This window comes from Mugil cephalus, chromosome 12 (genome assembly GCF_022458985.1).
Source record: "Mugil cephalus isolate CIBA_MC_2020 chromosome 12, CIBA_Mcephalus_1.1, whole genome shotgun sequence".
Lineage (NCBI taxonomy): Eukaryota > Metazoa > Chordata > Actinopteri > Mugiliformes > Mugilidae > Mugil > Mugil cephalus.
In genome coordinates this window covers 7,018,867-7,045,238 of record NC_061781.1, presented here as the reverse complement: position 1 = coordinate 7,045,238, position 26,372 = coordinate 7,018,867, and the positions used below count along the sequence as shown (strand labels likewise).

The following is a 26,372-nucleotide window of genomic DNA, read 5'->3' as shown; positions in this document are numbered from 1 at the left end:
GGCCTCGGCCTTATAAAGATTTCATAAGTGACTTGCAGAGCACAAGCCTGAGTACAAGCACAGTCTGGTGCATACAGATGCACCCACACACAAAAGGAAACGTCCAGAGGACACTTCAGTCAAAAATGATATATCTTAAATAAAAACAAAAAAACTGAAACGAGGGGCAGTAGCATTTAAAGATTACAGCTATTTTTTAACGCTGCTGAACTGTTTGTCTGTTCACATCTTCAGCCTACGTCATTCACTATCATGCGAGGATTTATATATGCGTGCCCTTGTGCGTAATCCTCTTGGTGCTGAAGAGAGGGAGGGGAGATGTGACTGAAGCATCTGGTGTGAGAAGCTGAAAACGCTAAAGACAGCCTCCCTGCCGCATTTAGAGAGCGAATAGCAGGGGATCTGTTTATGACAATGTGATAACGTGTTATTATGACGCAGCATCACTGCATTGTACACCAATCAGGCACAGCATTATGACCACCTTCCTAGAATTGTGTAGGTCTACCTTTTGTCTTGAAAACAGCTCAGACTCATCAGAGAACGGACAGGGACCTTCTGAGGGTGTCCTCTGTGGTGTCTGGAAACACTAGGATCCCCTAGTGAATTTGGAGGTCAAGTCAACACCTTGTGCTGTTCTTTGTGTTTTTTGAGTTGTTCCCAAACTGTGTCATCATGGAGTGTCCTTGCTATAGGGTGAGGTTGCCTGGTCCGGTCTAGGTGGCTAAGTAACATCCACACGAATGCCAAAAGTTTCCCAGCAGAACACTGTGATGTCTCAAGATGGCCCGTCAGTGGTTTTAATGTGAGGCTTGATCAGTGTATGATGATTGCTTTAATTCGGGGCAGAGTGGTTCTTTTGGTTCATCCATTCCCATGTGTCATTGTAACTGTAAAGTTCTTTGAGTAGCAAGAGGTAAAAAAGTAACTATACGAATACAAGGCCATTTACCATTATAGAGCCACACAGTGCAAAAGATTCTACATCCTTCCTACATCGAATAAATAAATGAAAAAGACTCCACAAAGGAGCCAGATTTTATTTGTGCCACACAGAAAAGTTTATGCATGACAGCAACCTTGGACTTCCAAAATCTAGCAGTTCCACAATTAGAATCCGACTTTAAAACGTAGCATCTCCTTGATGTCTCCGGTGCGGTGCAGCCAACACCTCAATGACCCCACTTTATCCTGGAGAAGTCAAAGCATCGTCGTCGTCCCCATTCTGTCAGTGGTAAGGTTCTACACGGTCATGCACTATTCTACCGGAGCCAGTGAACCGCACACAGACCAGTTGCCGGTGAGTTGCTGATAAATGGTAAATACAGTCTCAGCACATGCCATCAAATAACGGGCCCTAAGACGCGGCATTATCCTCCTCACTACACAATACATAGACACAGCAAGGAATAAAATATTTGGCATTTAACGAGATTAACATTCCAGGAAAAAGTCTGCCCCCTCTACCAGCCCAGCTATTCTACATTGTTCCCTATTGTTTGAGGGCTGATCGTCGCACAATCAAGGGTACTCTCTAAACACTGAGCAGGTACAGAGGGCCTGTCTGTGGAGGGAAATATCTACGATTTGGCTGCCATGTTTGTAATTTGTAAGTCGGTAATTCAAGTTTGACAAGTAGCCACTCGGAGAAAATTACACAGTGCAGTGCCCTAGGTCATCTGATAACAGCAATTCAGTTTGAATAGATATCTTTTAACATAATAACAGGCTTCTATTTCAGCAGCTGCGAGATAAGTGGATGGGAAGACTCAACATTTTACATCGGAGCTTAGACACAGCAACTGAAGGAAGGTTCGTCAACGCTTGGAATGGCAAAATGTGATCATGAGGCAACTCGTCAAGTGACAATTTAATATCCATGTTTGATTACATTATGGCACAATTCATGACTTTTTATATATCAATACAACCCCTTAATGATTTTCTTTTTCAAATTTGAGACATTTATTTTTCATGAAATAATTACTAATAGGAATTCTTGAGCTATGACCATAAACGTGTACTTTGTGACCTTTGATTTTTTTTAACCACATGATTTTAAATGATTTATTCCTGAATTCAGCAGACCATTTGTAGCCTGCCACAGTCAGATTAAATTATTATGTAAATATGAGTCTGCTTTCAAGGCATTTGGATTTCAGTAAGGAGCATGTCCCAACCGATGCAAAAAAAAGAATACCTCCACGTGCTGTCGGACCATTTCAAACCAATCAGAGACATTTTATTGTGAACAAATTCATCCTTACCACATCATCACATAAATCTGTTGCAGCTAAATGCTAATCTTAAGAATTTACTTAACTCCAAGCCTCATGTATGGGATAGACAAACAAAATGGCAACATGGCAATGTAGCTAGTGCTGTCCCAGTTTAAAATATATAACATATGCAACCATATTCAAGTTTTATTGTGTACTCAACAAAAACTCTGCTAAAAACTCAGTATGCAGTACACACATGCAATATGCATTACATATTATCCACTTAAATTCAAATAATATGGACCATTCCTTTAAATGTACATCCCTACCATCAGCAGACATTATTAGTCAAGTCAACGTGGACGTAATGGTGATCTTGTTTCTAACACAAAGCCACTCCTAGAAAAACTCCAGCAGAAGCTGAGTCAATCCAAAACAGTTGTGACTCATCAGAGAACGGACATAGGTCTTCCGAGGGTGTCCTGTGGTGTCTGGAAACAGGATGTTGTTAGTGGGGGACTTTGTGTCCTATGGGTTGAGGGGAGGGGCCTCTGTGGATTTGGAAGCCAAGTCAACACCTTGTGCTGTTCTTCATGTTTTTTTTTTTTTTGTTTGTTTGTTTTTTTAGTTATTCTTAAACCATTTTTGTGTGTGTGTCTGTGTCAGGCTGCATCCTACTGTGGATGGCTTACATTGGGATGTGACCTTTACATATGGATTAAATATGATTTAATAATTCAATATTGTTTTTCCAACTTTTGCATTAATTTCCAACTAGTGCAGAGTAGTCTATAGTGATATGGGCTTATGCTAGTGTTGTTTCATACTGCATATGCATCAAATGAAAAAGGTTGTACTGAGTAAAGGCTTCAGATCCTCAGTCTATCCAGCCACAGTTTAGAGACATACAAAACCCCTTTTCATTCAGCTGAATTGACTCTTCTTAAACTATTAAAAAAACAAACCAGCGCTAAATGGTAAATAAAAACTTGACCTCAGCATGAATGAACGGTAAAATGTACAGGAAGATGAAGGATAACATGTAATTTGATTGTAAATTTTGAGTGAAATGCTTCGGGTCCTTTCAGGATCTGCTGCTGGCTGTGACCGTATGGACCAGGAGATGTAGCCTCATTAGATTTAGACAGGATTCATAAAAACAACACACATCTGGGCTGCTACGTAAAGTAAACAGTGCAAAGAGAGAGCAGGAGTAGGAAATTAAAAGAGGTACGGTGTGTACGATGATGGGGATGAAAAAAGGGACTGTTAAAAAGACTTCAGACGGATAACAAGCAGCAAATTATTTTCATTTGTAAATCTGACACATATAGCTTAGCACTCCCCCTCTGATGGCACCTCAGTGCCATAGAGAGTGAAGCTAAAACAAAAATGAATAAATAATTGTGTTTTCTACCTCAAGGCGGACGGTGGGCGGAGGCTGAGGGCGAAGTTGGGTTTATGTGGAGGTGGGAAGGAGAAAGGAAAGAAACTGGAGCGTGGTTGGTGAGTGGATGCTGTAGAAGGAGGGGAGGCCTGGGAGGAGAGGAAGAACGGAGAGAAAGTAGGTGGAGATGAGGGATTGGGGGAGCGAAGCGCAGAGAGAAGCAGAAGTGGAGCAAGAGAAGGTGGAGGGGGATGGGGGGATGGTGTACACTGGAATGTCTGCGATCCTGCAGCGATTGCCCAGATATGACAAATGGCCTGAAGGTACCAGACACATCCTGTACAACCCAACATCTCTGTTGTGTACACTCTGCCTTCTGTGATTTATCATTTGTTTTTGCCCCCCCCTTCCGGCTGTGTTATTTTATGTCTCTTAAAGGAGGCACTGGAAGCAGCGAGAGTCACCACACACACATCTCAGATGACCGTGACCGAGTCCTGCAGATAGTGTCACAGCACCTTATCACACATAAGGACTTAATACCAGTCACAGTTTCACACACGTCTGTCCCAAACGCGACCACACTCGTCTGACAGCCTGCCGTTATTACAGCTCCAAGGCTCACATCGCTCCGAACGCCAGCGATATGGCAGGTAACAACTTATTTAGAAGGCTGGTGTTACTCTACGTTATTTCGAGTGTCACCAAATCCCGCATGAGGACCAGCCCTCAAGGCTCCTTTCAAAAGGATGATATATGTGGATGAACATGTCTCTTACTGACATGGCATCCGACGGGAAAAGGAAAGAGCAGATCAGAGCGATACGCCTCCACACCACAGCCAACCAAGTGCTGCGACTTCTGTTTACATTACACGCTTTTCGAGGAGAAGCGATTGACGGGGTCTAACAAGCGTGGTGAATGGATTAAACATTCGCGAATGCGATTTTTTGCAAACCGGCATTGTTTACACGCAGGCCAATTTTCTCGCAAGTCTGCGTTCTTTAAAGTATTCCTTTATCCCATCAGTGTAGTATCATGACCTCCGGATGAATGAGAGCATGGAAACCCGTTGTTGTGCACATTGTGATACCCTTTATGTGAATGCGCATTCCTTTACAGATAGCATTAGACACAGGGACCCCCACACGGTGCTGCCAGTGGATAGAAAAAACCTCTGATATCGTATCAGTCATATGAGTCTTGCCACATGCTATGTGTTCTTTTTCTGTGTTTCTGCTGTGTTATTTAATGTCTAGTCATAATGAATGGACCATCTAACCCCGTCCTTAGCCCCAACCCTAACAACCTAACTTGCAAACATCTTAAAATTAGCCAGGACACATTACATCTGGGGTCAAGGAAAATGCTATATGCACACAATTTCATGGAATTACATTCCAAACACTTCATAGCGTGACTCTGAAGAGTCAGTATTCAGATGATATGAAAAAAGCTTTTCTATCCATTGTACTGATTTCAGATCTGATCACAGCTTCGTGGTCAGCGCAAGCGTAAATCAGAAAAATAAAGGAGGTGTTCTTCTCAAGGAAAATACAAAAGCTTCTCTAACATGGTACAAACTACTTAAGAAATCTGAATCTGGATGACATTTCAGCTGTAGGAAATTGGATAACTGACAACTTGAGAGTGTGCTGTGTTGCTTGGGTAAACATTTGTAAAGGCTCCGTTATAATTCCATAGCACGCACTCTGGGCTACAGTCGCTAAACTGAGTCTGAATGGAGACGAGTTGAGCCTGTGACAGCAGCCTGCTCGTCTACGAGCCAAACAAGGGTTTAATTGTGCCCCTCTCACCACGTGCTGATTTGCGTTAAAGTTGTATCACGGAGCTAACTTCCTGCAGCCACTCCTGTCTGGCAGCACAAGATGATGATTTATTTATAACTATGTTGGGCTCTTACTTTATGTATCTAGGTTAAATCACAGTAATTAAAGTTCTACTGCAGAGAACAGAGAGAATGAGGGAGCAACTGTGTAGAAGACAAATTTCTTTCTTTCTTTTTTCTTCTTAGAGTCCACTCCTTTGGCTGTCTCAATCTCATCCCCCCCCCGTGCTCGCTCCCTCTTCAGCCACCCCCCCACCACCACCACCGAGCAGAGCACAATCTTCCCTTCTGCTCCAGCATTAAAGGGTTGTTGGCGACCGTGCTGATTGATCGTGTGGCAGCCCATTAGCGTGCAGCCTTGTAGCCTGCTCCTGCAAGTCCTGTAAGGCGCTCTGAAAATCATTCGTGTTGGTGGTGCACAGTGCTCTGCTTAGCGAGCGCAATACAAATGCACGCACGTGAACGCAATGCAGAAACCCTCACTTATGGCAGGTACTTACACAATGTGGGTTGGGACTGTTAATAACGCACATTGAAAGGTTGAAAAAAAAAAGAGAAATTGTTAGATTCTTCATGTAGGAGGGCGCGTACCTCACAATATTTCCAGTGCAACAAGATGAAACTGAACTAGAAAGTGAGGAAAGTGAGTGAGTGTATTGTTTTATCTACACTACCAAAAGTTTTAAATATTTTTAATTAAATAAGTGTGTGCAGTTTAATGTCTGATTTTATTCTGAAATGAAAGCAAAGACCATAAACAACTCTATGTGTTATGTAACCCATAACCCAATAAATAATGTGAACACACTGGTGACGTTCTTTCTATCTAAAATGGAAATCAAATATTTTTCTTCTCAATGTTGTTGCAGAAGTTCCCAGAAGTATGTTACACTTGTAAGACTCTTCTGTCCAGTTCATCACAAACCAGCTCCATGAGGTTAAATCTAGAGACTGGGTCATGGTCCACTCCATGTTTTCAAGCTTTCCATCTTGTTTTTATCCTGAGGTAGTTCTGGTAAAGCTTGGACTAAAGTTTTGAGTCATTATCTTGCTGTAGGTTAGAGCCCTAACTATATCAGAGGATACTATGTGCTGTTTAACCGGTAGTGTACTCTAATTCGTCTGAATTTCCCCTTTCCATTGAAGAAAACAATCTCTTCTCTGCCTGGCGAGAGGTCGTCTGCAGTACCAGTCACTCGTTAAACCGGTGTGCGAGGATCAGTAACCAGACAACAATACCGATGCCTCACACCGTGTTGACTGAGGCATCAGTACTGAAGCACAGGCCTGCATGGCTTGTTCTTCTCCAGCTGCACAAGGACACACAGTGTGAAGCCATTCGCAAGGAAATGTTCTGTGCCTGTTTCACTGATCTGCAAGCACAAGTGAAAGGAAAGGCTTTAAATAATGCCCAAAACACTGGTGTCTTTAGGGTAGGTAAATGAATTTATAAAGAATCCGTACCCATGCTGCTGGATTCATACGATCATGTCGACTAGTTCAGTGTAAATTACCATTTGAAATATTTGTCTTCACTTCTAATTTGATTGCTTCTGCTTTTATTTGTTATTCTGCTATATTGGGAAATCACATGAATCATCTTGGGATGTACATTTAGTGTTCAGGGTCCTTGTGTAAATAAAATAACAGAAATGAACATGCGTGGGAGTGTGGTTAGTGATAAATATTAGTTTTTTAATGTTACTTCAAATGAATAATTTATTCGGAACAAAACGCTTTGTTTATTTCTTGAATGTGAGGCCAGTGGCATCGAAACCCTCATCATCCCGTCCCAACGGATCAATGAAGTATGATGCCACCCCGTGATTTCCTGTGTTGGCCAGTGACGACTAATCAACTCTTCACACTCTGCTGGGCAGCTCAAAGCCAGCTGTGCAGCGCAGGAACATGCCGGCTCCTGCCGGCTCCTGCCTCCCGAAGTGTGGTCCCTGCTTACCGCCTGAGCTCGACGCGTCTGATAAAGCCTTAAAGACTCGTACCACTTTCACAGGTGAATAGGTAGCCACAAAAGACAGCTTCTCGAGAAAGGTCGCGGGCTAACACAGCGCAGCCATTCATGGCCGACGCTTTCAAGAGGCAACACAATAGAGAGCGGAGTGGAAGAGAATTGGCTTGGACCCTCATCCCTTCTAAATGTTAAAATACTGCTAAAGGTCACAGAAGGGCAGAGGATCCTTGCAGATTTCCTTAAAGGTGGGGAAGAAGAGACAGAGGAGAAGGAACGGGAAAGAGGAAAAGCAAAAGAGACATCATATAAAATATATATATATATACACACACACACGCACACACATATATAATGGTAGAAGCAGGAGCAAGCAGCAAAGATGAGCAGAAAAAGACGACTTTCACTTTGACCCTTTTTTTATTTAAACATGCCCACTTGAGGAAAACTCATAAAAAGCACATGACACAGAGAACAGAGAAAAGAACAGAGCGTTGTGAGGAATGAAGAGGGAGAGATGTGGTAAGAAAAAAGAAAAAACAAAGTACAGAAAAAGACATAAGCTGAAAAGTTGGTGAGACAGGAAGAGAGAGCGAAAGAAACTAGGGCACAAGCAGGAGGAGAGAAGGCGTGTCTGCGTTCTTTATAGTTGAGCCATCACCGACACTAAAGCCCCAATGGTGCCTGCCAGCGCTCATCCTGCCCCTCATCCCCCTCGGTGCCGTTGCACCTTTCAGGGCTTCACTCCTTCGTCCCCATCTGTCTCTCACTCCCTCTGATCCCGCTCCCGTCTTTCACTTTTCAAACGCCTCTCTTTCCTCCGCCGTTGACGCCGTGTTGCGACACAAGGAGGAAGTGTCTCATCCGTGTTTGAACTTCCTAACCCAGTGCCCCCGACCCGGCCTCTAGAGGCTGCAGCCATGACTGCTGGAGAGGAGCTCGTCTGCACTTCCGCATCCCTCCTTTCTGTTGTTCTCGTCTCTTTGTCTCCGTTAGCCGCGCTCTCTCCATCTGTCCATCTCTACCTCTGCTGGATTTTCATGGGCGATCGTGTTCTTCTGTTTGAGTCTGCACACTCTCTGCGCTCACTGTCAAACAATGTTCACACTTGGTGGTGGAAGGAAGGTCTGGAGCAACTCCATGAGGAAATGAGTACATCCCTGAGTACATCCATGAGGAAATGAGTACATCCCAGCAAATATCAAATCGTCTGAGTGGGGTTTATGTACGCATTACAGCTCATGATTACAGTTCTTCAATAAAAATATGAAAAATGTGGGTACGACAGAGGAAATTACCATAGATAAAAAAGAATTGAGAACTAGCGCCATTAGCTAACAGTTAGCTGTCTCACCCCCACGTTACCTCTTTAAACCAGTATTTCTGGAACCATTAAGAAATATTTGTTGTGTACATGACATAACCTTCACTGCAAAATTTATAAATGCCAAATGCAGCCGATCAATGAGAAGAAAAAGTCTCATTTACCGTTATAGGCGACCAATATAGGGGGCTGTCACTGGGCCAAACTGCTTGTGTACTGCTGGGAAAGTGGGACGACAATATTCTAACAAAGAAAAGAAACGTGTACTAGCCAAAACTTTCTTCTCAGCAGATATGGTGTTATATTTTTTTCCGCAAATGTTCTTTTGCTGGGATTCAACACCGATTATGTTCTTGTGAATTGGTCAGAGCTATTATTTCTGGTCACTAGCAGACTCACGTGTTATCTACCACTTTGAATAATATCGTGGAATATTTGTAGGTATATCTACAGATTGCTACATGGTTAAACTGCCAGTTCAAATCATTCTGGGTGGTCAGTCCATTCTGGCTATGGGGAGTCACTGTATCAAGTACCCAGGACACAGCTGGTTGCTATTTTCCCGTTCTTAATTCCTCCCGTTTTCACTTTTATTTTCATTCTGCTTCGACAAAAGAGTCGTGCTTGTTTAACCATTTGTTTGTTTCCAGCGGTAGCCATGATGGGAGCCTTCTGGTTGGTCAGTCAGCAACCAATCAAAGGGGCAACAAAAAAGTCAATCAAAAATATCTTTAATTCCTTTAATTGTGCATTAGTTTCAAACTGTACCACACTGGCTGACATCAAACGCACGCTTCTTCAAATTATGCTGAACTTAGTTTTAGACTTAGGTCAGTTTCCTTTGTAGCTTCTAAGCTTCAACAAGTGGCTGCCTTGCTTAAAAAAAGACGTTTGTGCTTCATCAGCACATCGCGGACAAGACAAAGGGCTTGGGTAGATTAGCATGCACCGTGACTTGAAACCGATGCTTAGACAGGATGACAGTGCAACATACCCCCTTGCGCTGCAAGAGGTGGCGTGCAAGTCGAGACATCCTGCGCATCATAAGACAGCACACTGTGTGATGAAAGAGTTGCTACAGGCTTTCACAATATCTGAAGGATCAGTCTGAGAGAGACTACCAAATGTTAAACGCAATTAGATAGCAAAGAGTCTTGAATTCCAGTGAAAGGACACTTCAAGCTAAAACACTATCAGTCTGATTAAATCTCTCATCACAGAACTGAATAAAAGGGGATTCCTTTTTTACCTTAATATTTAATGGGTTATTGACAGATTCATTTTAGACTCAGGAATTCCATAGTTTCTTTTTTACTACTGACTGCATGTACAAAAACGAACTTCACTGTGCATTGTACTATGTAGATGTGACAAGTCAAACCTACGACTGACAGTTCCACTGGCTAGCAAATCTAATCAATCAAAGGCACCAAACAAATGCTCTGAAAAAAATGGATGTAATTGAAGCTCCGCTTATGAAACTAATCACCGTGATTCATTCATTTGCTTTCCCATCAGTGGGCCATCGTCATGTCAACGTGGCAAAAAGCACATGTTCTTTGTCGTCATGCACTCGTCATATTTTAATTTTGAATTTATGACACATTACATGTGCATGGTTTGAACCCTTTAGTGACTGAAAATCATTCAGCTATAGATCCAAACATTTAACTGCAATTAATCGCACAATTTCCACAGTTAAGACGCAATTTAACAGAAATTCTTTAACATTTTTGAGTGTTTTTATCGCTCTTATGATCATCTCAGCTGCTCACAAAGCTTTCTGATGATGCTCTCAGCCGTGTCCTTGATCTGGTATTAACTCAGCTCACATCAATAGTAAATGCAGATAACTTGTCAAGAGAAGCATATGGCAAGGCTTTGAACCAGAACTTGCTTTTCAAAAGATCTGTGTCTTAATCGACTTCTTACTGTATGATTGCTTCCTTTCCACAACATAACCGCTGCACCGAGTGCTCCCTGATTTCCCAAACTTAGGTTGGGCCAAGGTCCTAATAACAGAAGGTGTTCATACACTGTATAAATTGGAGGTTTGGTTTGAGTTTGCACTTCGGTTAAGGTTGTTTTTTTAAACCAAATGAAACAGCTGAAACCTCAAATGTTACCTAAAACCGCCCACATCTTTTCCAACTCCATGTTTTTGAAAGGTCTGTAAAGCTCAACTAATAGACATTTCAATGACAACATATCCTCCTTAGTCAACAGGATGTGAGAAATGTCCAGCCACACAGTCTACTCGCTGCTGAATAAGGCACTAATAAATATATATCATTATATCAAATCCCAGATAATACATAATAAGTCCTGCAAAGTCTCAAAGTCAATGACGAGTCAGTGTAGGGTACAGATGCATGCTGCATGTTTAAAAGGGTGTTTGAAATACTTACTGAAAGCTGCCACAGCCAGTATAAGCGTGACCACGATGGAGACCCAAGACACCCAGAGCGCCTTCTTCCTGTAGCTCTGAGCCTCGTGGGGCTTCAGGCGCATGCTGCTCTCAAGGAGACCTGCAGCGAGACACACAAACTCTGTTACGAAAACGATTCCAATTTTCTTCTCATGTTGACTTTGTTTTATAAAGTTCGTTCAATGACATTTTGGTTTTTAAATTATGTGATCACATCAGTCAGCCAGAGGTTATGTATGTGGCCACTTGAGACATTACTGCACTAAAAAAGAAAATTCAACTTGAATAATTAATTTGGCTGTGGACTCCAACAGCGTCTAAAAACAAATCACTCAGAAAAAAAAAACTCTTGCAGTACCATTCTAAGTTATACAATTCTTAGTTGCACAAAACTGAAGGGTTCATTGTTCCCGACTACAGTGACAAAGAGGTCAATACTCAAGACAAGCTGACGTGGGTAACGGGTGCTACTGATCAAAGCAAAGACAAAACCGTATGACAGTGGCCATAAGCAATTTTTTCTACATTTATTTCTAGTGGGAAAACCAATTATGTCCCTCTGTTCCAGTCTATTTAACCCCGCTGGAAACTTCTCTCAAACTTCCCCGATTCAAAGGAGTGTGAGACTCGGTATAAAAGATCCATTACCAACCGTTGAATTCTGTGCGAGTGCTTTCAAATGGTTATTGTGGATTTACGCAGGGAGACACAAAACACTGTGTAATGTCTGGAGACCCTTGTTAAATTCCAAATTAGGCAGCAGGTCCTGGGTGAAGCACAGGACGAGGACAGCTTCTCAAGTTTAACTTTCTCTACTGACCTTCACGGACTTAAACACAACTCCAAGAGGAGCCGCAGTACGCCGGTATCACTCCACCGTGAGCACTAACAAAGTACGCAGTAATGCAAATTTACTAAATGACAATTAAAATTTACCCTCAGTCAATGCACGGCAAATGTGTATTTATTAACTACTTAAATCAAGCGCTCTTTAAATAATTTAAAGAAAACCAAAACAATTTTTAAGAACCACCAGAGCCTTTGTCATCCAACACAACCGGCTAAACACAGATGGTGGTAAAGAAGTCACAGTCTCACGGTTCACGTGCGTTTCCTAATGGCTCACCTCCCTGCTGTTGTGTGATACGTCTTTGCCGGAGGCCACAGACTAAACAGCCCTTCATTCTGAATCGCCCAAAGCATTTTCATTGTCATGAAACTTGAGCGTGAATCTGCAGGTTCATGCATTATTTATAAGCCTGAACTTTTACATCTAAAAGAGATTATAATGCTGCTGGCTGTCATTCTATCTGGATGTTTGCCCAGGGGACTGTCACAGTTGCCACACAAACAATAATGAGGACTAACTAAGGGAAAACATTCGTCTTAAAACCTCAGAGCCTACCGAGCTAAATGTTCAGAATACGCTTCAAACCTTATTAACTGGATTGCTGTAATAATCCCATTTAGCTGTAGTTTATGCGCACTATAAAACCAGAAACTTGATAGATGTAATGAAACGCTATTACTGTAAATACTGCATATGCACTCAGTGGCCACTTCATTAGGTACACAAGTGGAAAAATAATGCATTCAGATATAACAGTCATGTAATGAATCTTTGGATCATGAAGGTGATGGTATTCAGATATTTGTTAAAAAGGAATGATGATTATTCAGCTATATTTTCATTTTGTAGTACTATTGTGTTGTACTATGTTGTGCGGTACAAACTACATCCTCCAAAATGATCATCAAGTTTCAACATAAACTGAACATTAGAACATGAGGGAGGATTCAGTGTACTGTTATATTAGAATGTTAGAATACACAATGAAGTGGCTGGTGTATATTATATACATATTATAACAATTATCTATGATAATATGACATGATATGTGAGACACAATCAGCCGCAACATTAAAACCACTCATAGAAGAAGTGAATAACGCTGAACATGTCGTGATCTGTCATTTATGTGGATGTTACTCAGACATGTACCATCCACCTAGACCAGACCAGACACCCCCACCCCATAGGAATGACACCCCTTGATGGCAGCAGCCATCCCAGGAGGATGCAGCCTGACACAGACACACACACAAAAACACTTTAGGAACAACTAAAAGAAACACGAAACACGACGCAAGGTGTTGACCTGGCCTCCAAATTCACTATCAGGTAACTGTGTGATGATCCACAGAGGCCCCACAGGACCCACTAACAACTTCTTGTTACCAGACACCACAGGACACCCTCAGAAGACCTATGTCCATTGTCTGATGACTCACATATTAAGCATGGTCATAATGTTATGCAAGATCGGTGTATGAATAAGATTCAGTTCATCAGTTCAGTACAGTATGTATATGGCAGTTGTAGAGTGTTGTGTATACAGTTACTGGATTTCCTTGAACAGAGGATTCAAGGTGCATGGTGGACAGGTACAGCAGCCGTGAAATGAAACTGCAACAGCCCACACTGTGCAAATTTAGTGAGTTTGTCAAGGGGACAACCGCCGAAGCTGAAATGATTCTGTTGCTGTGGGACTCTGGAAATCTCAACTCATGAAAAGGCTTCCACAAAATAGACCAACTCTCGTAGTCGTAAAACTGTGAAGTTCGTGTTTCATCTGCATGACACCTATATAAATTCGATCAGCCAATTACTCTTAACCTCCGAAAACCTGAATACCGATCAATATTAACTGGAGTTAAAACACCCGATTCAAAATCTGGTGTTGCAGAACACTCGTTCTAGTTCACTAAACCTGCGTGACGTGACCTTCACAGCCCAAATGTCACGGTAAATGGCAACGCAACTATAAGCATGAAGTGTGTGCGTCAGAAAGACGAAACCGTTCGGTAACAACTGCTGATAGAGAGCTGATGAAGTCACAAGACTGTTATTTTGAAAAGGCCTTTTTACTGCAACTAACAGAGGACAACTGATCACTGACCCTATTTTCAGTCATGCCAAATCAGAAGATTAAAGAAGGGCTTAATTTTTTAGGACTACAGTAGAAGTCAAAGCAGCAAAGGCTGGGATATTCTGACTTTTAGACCTTAGAATTTACCAAGCTCCAAGAAAATATTAAAATCGCTATTCATAATGTAAACCATCTATAAGGCAACTGCAGGGGTTGTCTTCTTCTTCTGCTTTTCACTTGAAACTTAATTTGAGAATTCACATATTACGAGGAGAGAAGCTGAGATACGGCAACTTTGATTTCTCACATTTCACAAATTAGTTAGTAGTGTTGTTTTAGCTGTACACCAAAACATGTTAAAAAATACAGTTACATTTAATATAATATATTAAAGTGCAGACTCTCAGCTGTAATTTGAGGGTATTTACATCCAAATTGGAGGAAGGATTTAGGAATTAAATCTCTTTAATGTGTAGCTGCTTCCTTGTCTTATTCAAGGGACCAAAAGTAATTGGACAGTTAACTCAAGAGACATTACATGAGCTGCATGGGACACTCCATCGTGAATCCGTCTGGAGTCTGGAGTTGATTTCATGTGTGGCATTTGCTGTTCACAGCTGTTGTGAACCCACAACATGTGGTCAAAGGAGACCTCAATGAAAGTGTGACGTGTACAGTATACAAACATTAGCATGACTCGTCTTCATCGAAATGCATAGGTTACACCATTTATGCCACACGGAGGTATAAACCAGTACACCCACCCATGATCCAGTGATGCAAACTCTTAATTTTGATGTTTTTCTTCTTTTTTTTGGAAACCTTTTTCAAAGTGTATGGCCGGCACACCCTGTATGCAGTCCAAGGCAGAAGGAGAGCATCAGATGAAGGATGAAGCAGGCTGCTCCTAATCACTCGCCAGCTTCCCGCCAATGAATGCTGCTTCAAATAACTTGAATAACTTGAACTTGGTTTTGTTTTAAATTCGGTGCAGTCTGAAAGAAGTTAGTCTGCATCATAATGTGTGCTGAGATGTAAAAATAATTATCATATCTATGATGTATTACATGTATTCACAAAACATGTGTTTACCTACTGTGTGTCAGGCATAAGAGCCCAGTCTGCATGTAATGTAATTGGTGTGGGTAATTGGCCTAAAGGCTACTGCAAGACTTTATATGAGGGCTTCAACTTGATGCCTTCCGTATTCTGAATATTTAGTTGTTTTTTTTACTTAGTAATTTAATATAGTCACTGTTATGCCCTTACTGATTTCATTATGACATTTGAATGGTTAGTTTTGACAAGAAGGTACTCTTTTTTTTTTTATCATAGTGAATCATGCTTAAGGGACAGACCCATTCACCACATGACATTTATGTAAATCAGTAAATCACATAACTGATTTTATCAATGATTAAAAAAAAAAAAAAACATATCAAAGACAACCAGTGAAATCACATGTCTTTTGCATTAAATGAGCAAAAACATCCCTGGAAGGCCTCGGTCAGGATAAATTAAGTCAGCTGTCACACTGGGCAAATGTGCGTGTGGTCAGTTTGTGTGGACACAAATCTACTTACAAAGCTGCTCTGTTGAGACCTTCCTCCCTTGGTTGAAGTTGTGTCCTTAGGTTAGGTTAAGGCCAAGTTTAAGGCTAAGTTTTATTTATCTATGCAAATTAGGAGCTCTGCTATACTCTGGCAGATTTGCAACAGTGTTCTTCTATGCTGTAGTTCATCAATGTGCACTGTCCCTACCCAAATAAAATTAAAACCATTAAAGGCTTGGTTTTACAGCAAAGGTCACTTTTGATCCTTTAAAACTTGAACGTATTGCTAGTGACGTTAAAGCATGCAGTATTTGAATTACCGTAACTCACAGTGTTTTGTTCCACCGGCAAAATTCAGAGTTGCTTTTTATCCTACAAAGTCCCAGTGTTCAGCCACACGTGAGTTATGGTAATTTAAATACCACACACTTTTTTTTATGTGACAGGCAGATGTTCAGGTCTTAAAGGGTTAAGTTAGAGTAAGGGTTAATATCAGGCACAGTTGAGATGCTTATGGTCTGGGACTAGGGAACACACTGTGTGTCCATGCAAATTTGCATGTAGAAGAAAGAAGAAATATTCCCTTACTGACCCATCATGGGGGAATTCAGCTAAAACATTTGTTTCTACATGCAGTATGTATGTCCTGTGTGTCAGTGATCACAAAGCTCAACAACTCACAGTAACAAAGTTTAAGTCACAAGCCACTTTGTTACTCTGTAACCTTTAAATATCTCCTAAGAGGCGTGCAATGTCGGCTAAAAGCTTGTAGTCGTTTGTTAGCACTGCGTGTGACGGGCTCGGAATATGAGCAAGAAATTGCAATTTCAACAGTAATGAATGTGATATTGTACTTGATATTAGTACCGAACGCAAACATTTATCTAAAAGTGGGCTGGCTGTGATAACGGCAGTCAGCGTGCAGGGAGCCAGGTTGATTTTCCTTGGATATTTAGTTTTCAGGCGAGAAATTATGAAATTATTTAACCCCCTTACCTGGTGGAACTAATGAAAGACATAAAAAGACTTAAAAGCTAAACCGGCTGGCCGGCATGTGTGTTCGTGTGTGTGTGTATGTGTGTGTGTGTGTGTGTGTGTGTGTGTGTGGCAGAGTGAGGGGGAAGTGAGACCGCAGCATGGTAAATCACTTTGCTCACATGATTCCTTGCGAGGGGATCAGACAGAAGGCATGTGCTCAACATCTCCTAATACATCTCTCTGTGACTCACATTTGTGTGTGTGTGTGTGTGTGTGTGTGTGTGTGTGTGTGTGTGTGTGTGTGTGCGAGTTCGTCTCTCAACACTCTTTCCCCAAAATAATGAACATGAGGCATGTAGATCAAAAGGCCGGCCTCTAGCTTCCCGTACACATTCACTGGAAGGAAACACACGAGTGAACATCATACTGGTGGGAGGAGTGTGACCTGAATGAGATATATTAATTACATTTTTGAATAATCTCAAAGCCTGCACTACACCTTCAATATGTGCGTATGTAATGTTACTGCAGGGCCATCTGACATCACTACCCCACCCAATGGGTTCATGCCTAAGCAAGACAGATATAGCAGCTTTTGATTGATTACATTTTCCATCAGCATCAGCAGGGTCGTCGCAGGTAGAAGAAAGTGGGGGAAGGACATAGAAAAAGGAGGCTGTGAGAAATAGATCAGGCTGAAATGTAAGCACTGGTAGTCCGGAAGTCAGACTGACTTCCCGCTCCAAAACATTTTTTAAGGGGGGGAAAGTTGCTCTGGAGTCACTCCATTGGGAGCTGATTAGCATAGATCAGGCGCACCTATAGTAGCAGCAACGTAGTCATAAAAGTCATCGGCTGTGGAGTTGAATTTGGGAATAAAATTTAAGTATGTGAGAGTTGCACTACTTAACAGTGCAGACTTGACTGGTTCAATTCAGGGGGGGGGGGGGATGCATGTTTGAATTGGAACAGTACTTGTGTTGTGAACACAAGTACGGACGAGAATGCATAGTGACAAAACGCCCTTTGTTATATGGTGCATCCAGATCAAATGAAACACGTCCGCTTATAAAATCCAACTGGCGTGTTACCAGACTACATAAGAATCTGGCTAGTGTGCTGGTACATACAGTAAATATGGTTTTAGTTGGGCATCTACAGAATATTAGTTGCTTAAATCTAAAATGAATTTTCCTCCTCAGCACGTCATATAGACTTTAATATCTCTGTGAGTGATGAGGACTTTCTTTCCTTGCCTCATAAGAAAAGCAACACCATTGATTAAGTGCATTTAAAGGGCACTCGACTCATTTATGATTTATGACCGCATGCCTTGTTTGTGCACCAATATTATAAAGACCGAGTGACAACCTCCAAACATGCGACAACCAGAACAGTAGTACTGTTCACAGCAAAAATAAACATGCTTACAGCCGGGAACAACAAAAAAAATGACTCTGTTGTCGATAGCTAACTTCCCTATTCGTGACACCTGTACAGAGATGTAGTTTTATTTAAGGCTCAAAGTTCTGCATAATTTTCAGCACAGTCACTCTGAGTGACAGGCGGGTGCTGCCGTGGGTTGGCAGCTGTCTGTCACTCACCCACCTCCACCCCCGCGGTTGCCTGTCTCTCACCGATTTGATCATTTCTAGTCGGGAGTTAGGAGGTATCAGGCACAGAGAAGATGGCGACAGTCACTGCAACCCACATTAAGCTTCAGAACCGCTCTGCAAGAATCAGAGTATTTGTCCATCCAGGATGTTTAGTTTTGCTTTACTGTGACAGTGTTCTCTTGCAGCTATATGGCAAAAGCTATAGTGAAGTAAGAGGAGAGGTAAAAAAAGTTATTGGTTCACAACCCAACAACAACCCAGAAAAGGGAGGAGGCTGGGGTGGATGGATGGGTAAAAAAAAAAAAAGACCTTAACATTGGAGGTTTCTGTTTAAAGTATTTTTCATTTCAACCATGACTACTTTAATTTTTTAACCATGTTTGTGTAGTCATGACAACAATCTCAACTTTAAAGTGGAAATTTCAAAGATGTTCACTATCTGTGACCACATTAGGTAGCAAATTAAATAAAATGAAAATTCTTGTGCAATATTCAGGACTGGGTATCTGTGGAGACATCCCTGCATAAAATCCCAACAGGTGCACAGTTAGTAATGCATCGCCAATCCTTTTGCCAGACATAGTAGGTGCAGCTAACTGTAGTCTGCAGATTCCTTTTACTCCCATAGGTGGCGCCAAAGTACAGAGATTTACGATTCCACCACTTCTTTTGCTCCTCAGTCCTAACCAGCAGCAAAAATGTCTGTATCTTGGGTTTGTTCATATTTGGCTGATTTTAACCATACAGATCATCAATTGCTCCTCAGCCTCTTTATACTGTTGAATGACGTTGAAATATATGACATTTAAAGTTCTAGAGGCAGATTGCCATGTCATTGGGGTGTGATCATCCTGGTATACTGGCAGTAAGGACTACAAGATTTTTTATGAATCAACTTAGTTTAATTGCAGAAAGTCTGCAATTACTGAGAGAAAGCAGGATTACAGATACATTGATTCCAAACTAATCCATAAATCATCAGTCAAAACACTAAATACAATGATCATAAGAGTTTATACTGCTAATCCAAGACAAGGGAATCATTAGCAGGCTATGGATAACAAAACGATTTAATTAATTTGCCAATTATCCCTTAAAATCAGATCTAGTGGTCATACAATACATTTAATAAATGTAATACCTATAAACTAAGCCACAGGATTAGGATTAATGGTGTAACTGGGGTCCTCTTTTTATCCACTGTGGAATGTTTTGCTTCACCAGCTTTATGCATATTAGATAGTGAGAGGGATTATATTAGTAGAAAAAAAAAATACACACAAACACACGCTTAGCAAAATGCAAATGCACACTTGAGGGGGTTGTTAGACATGCATGTGACTAGTGTCTTAAAGCGGGCTGATCCCGTGTGCCTCTGGTTGTAGGTTTTAAGAAATAATTGAATTCCCCCAAGCAACTTGGTCCCCAGAGTCAGTGCAGGCTGCCATGAAACGAATGAATGAACAACTTTGTGGGCATATTTTAAGGATTTAAACTCAACTTTTCATTCACTCAAATATAAATCTTGCTGATGTATGACTGTCATACATAATTCAGATGAGAGCAGACTAAAAATACCTCGCAGGGATAAAAATACCCGTCCCATCTTTCCAGGCCCCCCCATAACACACGCAGGAACACAAATACATTTTCAAAATATATGCTTTAACATATTTTAAGTTACCTTCTCCCTCCACACTATCTGTGATTTTCATCTCCTGGCCCATAGTGAAGGACTCAGGCTCGGTGGGGGTTTTGGCTTGCTGGTGATGGTGGTTGGTGAAGCCATCAGGGGCGCACTGGCCGTTCCGCACCGTGGTCGGGCAGGGCTCCACAACAGTCGGGTCTGGGACGAGGTAGGGCTCCTGGTTCACCTGGTCTGTCATTGTTGCTGCAGTTGTTTTTGTTTTCAGTCTCAGAGGAAGGTGAGGATGATGAAAGAAAGATTCACGCCGGTTCGCTAAGTCCAGCAGCCATCCAGCGCGTCCAATATGCCACCGGTGTCGACTCAGTTGCGCAGGGGGGGAAGGAGAAGAGATGGCGATAAGAGAAGATGGGAGATAAAGGATCTATCTCCCCAGCATCAGTAGCGAAGCAACTCCCTCTGCAAGAACTCAGCCCCGCAGGTTCAATGTAAACACCCTGTCCGACTGAACCAGTTAGAGACAGTTTAGGGTTAGATGCGGCGATGCGATAAATTGCTGAGATCTGCTGTGAATCTGGCAGGCGGTGCCAGCAAGTTTTTTTTTTCCTCCTCCCCTTCCTCCTTCTCTTCTCCTCTCATAACTCGGCATCTAATTCCCATACGGAGCCACTGCATACGATCCTCATTGACATCTGCCCTGAGTTAACCAGGCATTTTACACTTTCCCTTCAAGTTTAGCTCTTTAAGTTTAGGTTCGGTTTCTGCGTAAAACAAAACCCAAATAGATCTCCAGGGAGCGATCACTCATTAAGCAAAGCGCAATCCACAGCCCAATTTACTTTGATGCTGCATTTGAATTTAAATGTTTGGTGATAGATGAGGCTACGTTAATTAACCACAAGGTGGCGCCTACAGGTAGGGCTTTGGGCAGGTGAGGATATGAAAAAAAAATAAACATTTCTTACAGATAGTCTTATTTCTACGGTCTGGGCAAGCCAGTGGGTTTTTGATGTGCATCTTATACAGGAATTAAGTGAAATGAAGTAAAAGCCAGGTGTATTTATAATGTGACTGTATCATGTTGCAACATAATGCACCTACCTACTGTATCATGTTGCAACATAATGCACCTACACACAAAACTGTAAACTCTGACTCAGCATTGCATGCAGTAAACGCATCTAATTTGTGAGCATGTGTACTAGTAGCCTGTTAGTTTGAAGTCGACCTATTAATGATAGCTTAATGGTTCTGTTGCACAGAATGAGGTGCTCTTTTTTGCTTTCTTTATGGGTTGGGTAATTAATGACGAGTGTGTCCAGGCACTGTGACACTCACCTGCCGGTCATTGGTTTCTGGCTGGGGAGGGTAGGCGGGGAGTGAACATGTCCACAGCTATCTGAAGATAATCCTATGCAGCAGACCTCCACACTATTCCTGAGATTAATCACAAGGATGAAGATCGATATTCATAATCATATTTTACCAAAGGACTGGCCCGACTTGAAGCAGGTAGGCGCTGCCAGACACAACCTCATTTTCCTTTTTACTTTTAAGAACAATAATAACAAAAGAAACAGGCTTCGGCCTCACAATATGTAGACAGGATCTCCTGTTGGGTTTAGAAGCAACAACCGCACATCTTTATCTGTTTCATTTATGTGACACAAAAAGCTATTAAATGGCAGCAACACAAATTGAGCAGACTTTTCTCAGTGGCGTGGCAGCAGGAAGTGTAACAGCTCACTCCATAAATCTGTGTTCTCTATGGATGGTTAAACTTTAATCAATAGGCTCTGGCCTTGGTTTATCTGTTCCTGCTCTTACGTCTTTGTCACTGTGTAAGCCTGGCCTTAGCTAATGATTTCCAACTCCTAGCGCGAGACAGGCAACATGGTCTGCAGACTGGTATCCTCACAGTCCCACAGGATCTCTACGCATCCATCCATCTTTCTTTCTATCCGCAAATAAAATATATTGTATGTCCATGTCTGTGCAGATGTATTTACTATGCAGCTGCCCATACTAAAAAGTAACTTTTACATTAATGTAATAAATGCAAATATAAAAATGAGAGATTACATTTTCCTGCACCAAAAGTGTGTTTTGTAAACATAATACTACATACCACTCTTATTTCAATACTAATAACAGCCTTAACAGCTTTGACCAAGGAAAACTGGAAGAACACCTTAAGCACAAAAAACATCATTGCTCAAAGTTTATTGAAAAAATGCTGCTGGCATAAGTTATCAGGGTCCAAGGAGTTGATGTCGAAAACATCATTTTAAAATCATGTTTATAGGAAGCTTTCATGAAAACTGATATGAAATAATGAAGTACCAGTCAAGTGTATTATAAGCGGGAAAAAAAGCAAGCTGGGTATGTGTTCTGAACTTTTAAAGAGGAACCTGCTCCTCTTTAAAAGTTCAGAACTTCTATTAACATTAAAGTAAACGTCCTCTCTCCTCCACTCTTGAGCTGGTACGGATACATTTCATTTAAAGTAATCTTTCCCTGACGTGAAGATTGCAAAACAAGATGTGCGTGCAACTCACTGTTCATTTTGAACTGTGGAAGCTTCTCAGTGACATCAACTACATGCACCAAACAGTTCATCTGTGCAGACACGAAAGGGGGCTTTATGGGTTATATTTCTCCTGTAGATCATTTACAGGTTCATTTGTATGCAGAACCCTCACCAGCCTCAAAAGACATTCCCTTATATTTATTTAGTGAGTTTGTCCTGAACTCTGATGATGACTGAACAATCACGGATGGTATAACACAGTCAACAGAGGCTGTTCAAGCAGGGTTTATGCTTGACACCAAATGTAGGCTAATGCATGGCTGTGTGTTAAAGTGTGCTGTATCTCAAAACTGCGATATTATTCATGAAGTGTTTTGCGTGTGTTTCAGAGGTATGGATATGATGGGTTTGTCCAGCTTCACCATCACTGCAAGGTGAGTCCCTGTCTTATCAGCAGAGCACTTACAGACTTGAATTGTGTACTTTGCTGGGTGCGCAACAGGTTCATCCTGGTGGCATCCCACCACAGTGACTTGTCATAGTCTGGTCCCGGCTATGTGAGTAGCTGCAGAAGTCAGCATGACGCTCCCGCATCAGCGCAGTGATTAGTTTCAAACACAGCAGTGCCACAGCCCAACCCAGAGCAGGCTGGCTGCTGCGTAACTAATGCAACCATGCGCACCCAGACACTGGCTCGGTTTTATTTTCAACAAGCTCTTGAACGTGTCACGTTGATGCATACAAGCAAGCGGAGCCTTGAAGGCAATGTTAAAACAAACTCAACTGTAAAAGACCTCCAACCCTCTTTGTAACTGAGGTCATTAAGAATCAGCTGTCTGCTGCCATCATGTGGTTGTATTCAGAAAAGCTTTTAAACCCAAACGTCACCTTGTTACCTTGAAAACAATTCAGACATACCGAAAATAAGAACAACAAATCTGCCAGGGAAAAAAAGAAGCAAAGAGACGGAGAGCACTGAGAAGGTTAACACTGTGTTCCAGGGTGAAGCAGACATGATGAAGGATGGGAAGCTGTTCCGCGTGATACAAGAGAACTGCTGGGATGCAGACGCGCGCATACGGGACATGGATCAGCACGGTACGTGAATGCCGCTGACAGTAGCTAGTATTTCATCATACAGAGGCCTAAAAGCAATGTTTGTGTTAACGATCTTCAGGTGTCACCGTCCAGGCCCTGTCAACTGTTCCTGTGATGTTCAGTTACTGGGTAAGTGTAAACTGCATCACAGCAAATTAGATTAAAACAAATAATTGTTGGCTATTACGGTTAATTAATGTGTATTAAAAACCTGAAGCTGCACAACAGTTCACTGTGCAACTGAAAGCTGTTAGCTGTATCTACCCACTAGAATTAAACTAGGAGCAAATTACGCAGTACCACTTGAAATGATGTACTTGTCTACAAAGCTACCTAATCATCTTCTTCAGTTCAAACGTACAATCATTTCCCTTTTACAGGTGCAGTCTGTTTTATTCTGCTGTTTGAATTACAGGCAAAGCCTCATGACACATTGGATCTCTGCGTTCTTTTAAATGACAATTTGGCCCAGACAGTGCGTAGCCACCCCAAGAGGTTTGTGGGCTTAGGCACACTGCCCATGCAGGCCCCTGACCTGGCCGTGCTGGAGATGAGGCGCTGCGTGAAGGAGCTGGGCTTCCCTGGGGTGCAGATCGGGTCTCATATCAACAACTGGGACCTCAACGCTTCAGAGCTCTACCCCTTCTTTGCTGTGAGACGTTGCACAATGACAGTACATGCTAGTTTGATAACGTGACGATCACGCACACTTTATGGCTTCCAGAAATATCACTGTATTGGCCCATACACTGAGAAATACTGATCTTGCAGCGTGTCTGTTCCATGCAGGCGGCAGAGGAGCTGGGCTGCTCTATATTTGTCCACCCTTGGGACATGCAGACAGATGGGAGGATGGCTAAGTATTGGCTGCCCTGGCTGGTGGGTGAGGAAACAGGAGATATTTAATATCATACCTGGTGTAATCGATAGAAAATCAAAACTAATTTCACAGCACTTAATATCATATCTGCAACTTTCTAAAATGATTCATGGAGCTATCATATCATTGTGTTTGTGTTTTTGTATCATTTCATTGTGTCAATGTAATTATGGGCAGTGATGACAAATAATGGGCTGCTTAAGCCACCTATATGGTCAAGTACAGAGTGAAAAGAAACATTGTGATTTGTTATCGTTCCATCTCAAAGGCATGCCGTCAGAGACGACCATGGCTATCTGCTCGATGATATTTGGAGGCATATTTGAGAGATTTCCCAAACTGAAAGTCTGCTTTGCTCATGGAGGTAAAGACAAAGCTTTTACCCATAATTTCTTACAACATTAATGCTAAATCAAAAGAATATAAGTACTAGGCACCTGAAGTTAAATTGCTCTTACTTTATGTTTAATCTACGATGAAACAAGCCACTATGTGCTGTTACTTGGCCTTTCATGCTTGTGTTTATGTGGATGCAGGTGGCTCTTTCCCGTTCACCGTTGGCAGAATTGAACATGGCCACACAGTCCGCCCTGACCTGTGCGCTGTTGACAACAAGATAAGTCCACGGAAATACCTCGGGTCTTTCTACACCGACTCGCTGGTTCACGATCCAGTCTCCCTGAGGCTCCTCATTGATGTTATCGGAAAAGTGAGCTTATATTCACCATTCATTCGATGCACAGGTCACATCTTACCGGAGGTTAGAGAGGGTTGACACGTTCAGGAGAATGCTGAGGGAGTGCGTGACTGAAAGTAACACTTGAGCTGTTATTTCTGTAAACACTTTAACCTTGGCTTGGATTCAAAAACAGTATCCAGGTTCATTCAAGTAGCACAGAGCTATTCTGATTATGTATGCTTTGAGTGGTTACATTATTGACTAGGATTATTCCTGCTTCCATCCACTTTGACCGAAATAGTGTTGATGTGGTTACCTATGTTCATATCAGTGCGTTTGACCCGTAGGATAAAGTGATGCTGGGAACAGATTATCCATTCCCGCTCGGTGAGCTGCAGCCTGGATCACTCATAGAGTCAATGGATGAGTTTGATGACACATTAAAGGTAAACATATCTTCCTATTCTTCATTTAGCCAAAGCGGATAGCATGCATTTGCTGTCATAAATGTAGCAGAAAGAGACCTGTTAGCAGCAGTAGTCTGTGCAGAGAACAATTTGTGTATAATAAAATGTAATGAACCCTGAAGAAAAACGGCAACATCCACGTCAGTATTTAATAATGACATGAACCATTTTCTGTCGCAGGATAAATTGCTTGCTGGAAATGCACTGGAATTCCTGGGACTGAAACGAGAGCAGTTTGTGTAACACAACAAAGAGATACAACTGTCTACTTTAGTGCACAGTCTTTATACAAATGATGACTTAAACTTGTGGATTAGCTTGTGTAATTGTGTAATATAACTGATTTATTGTTGCTCAGTATAATAAAGTAATGGTTTTACTCTCAGTATAATGTGAGTTTCTTTATTTATTCATATTCAGCAAAAAGACATCAAGGTTAATGTTCATTTTTTTGCACTGGTATGTGATTGGTCTGAAGTAAACTTATAAATAGGATTATTCCATCTCAACTCATCTCATCTTATCTTCTACTACAGCTTATCCTCACTAGGGTCGTGGGGGTTACTGGAGTCTATCCAAACTGTCATAGGGTGAGAGGCGAGGTACACCCTGGACAGATCGCCAGTCTGTCTCAGGGCTAACACACAGACAAACAACCACTCACACTCACACTTTATTTAGAATCACTAATTAACCTAATAAGCATGTTTTTGGGGATGGGAGGAATCCGGAGTACCTCTTCCATGCAACTTGGTTGCAGGTGACATCACACCAGAAATACACTTTTTTTCGATGCCAACCAAAATCTACTGTAGATAAGG

General features: G+C 41.8%; 2 protein-coding genes across 2 annotated transcripts in view; one reads left to right on the top strand and one right to left on the bottom strand.

The window, feature by feature from the left end:
• The window catches only part of LOC125018157 (transmembrane protein 163-like), a 62,643-nt gene extending 41,919 nt beyond the window's left edge, over positions 1-20,724 (bottom strand). The window contains exons 1-2 of the mRNA XM_047601894.1: positions 19,937-20,724; positions 11,157-11,276 (exon numbers count right to left, since the gene is read on the bottom strand). Coding sequence (XP_047457850.1) covers positions 11,157-11,276; positions 19,937-20,138 — 322 coding nt within the window. The 5' untranslated portion in view covers positions 20,139-20,724. The remainder of the gene's footprint in view (positions 1-11,156; positions 11,277-19,936) is intronic.
• Positions 20,725-21,080: 356 nt separating this feature from the next.
• On the top strand, positions 21,081-25,936 carry acmsd (aminocarboxymuconate semialdehyde decarboxylase). Its single transcript, XM_047600415.1, has 10 exons — positions 21,081-21,409; positions 22,817-22,861; positions 23,429-23,525; positions 23,605-23,654; positions 23,941-24,177; positions 24,315-24,408; positions 24,674-24,769; positions 24,942-25,114; positions 25,432-25,530; positions 25,732-25,936. Exons 1-10 carry the CDS (start codon positions 21,311-21,313, stop codon positions 25,792-25,794), a joined length of 1,053 nt encoding a protein of 350 aa, XP_047456371.1. The 5' UTR covers positions 21,081-21,310; the 3' UTR covers positions 25,795-25,936.
• Positions 25,937-26,372: the final 436 nt, after the last annotated feature.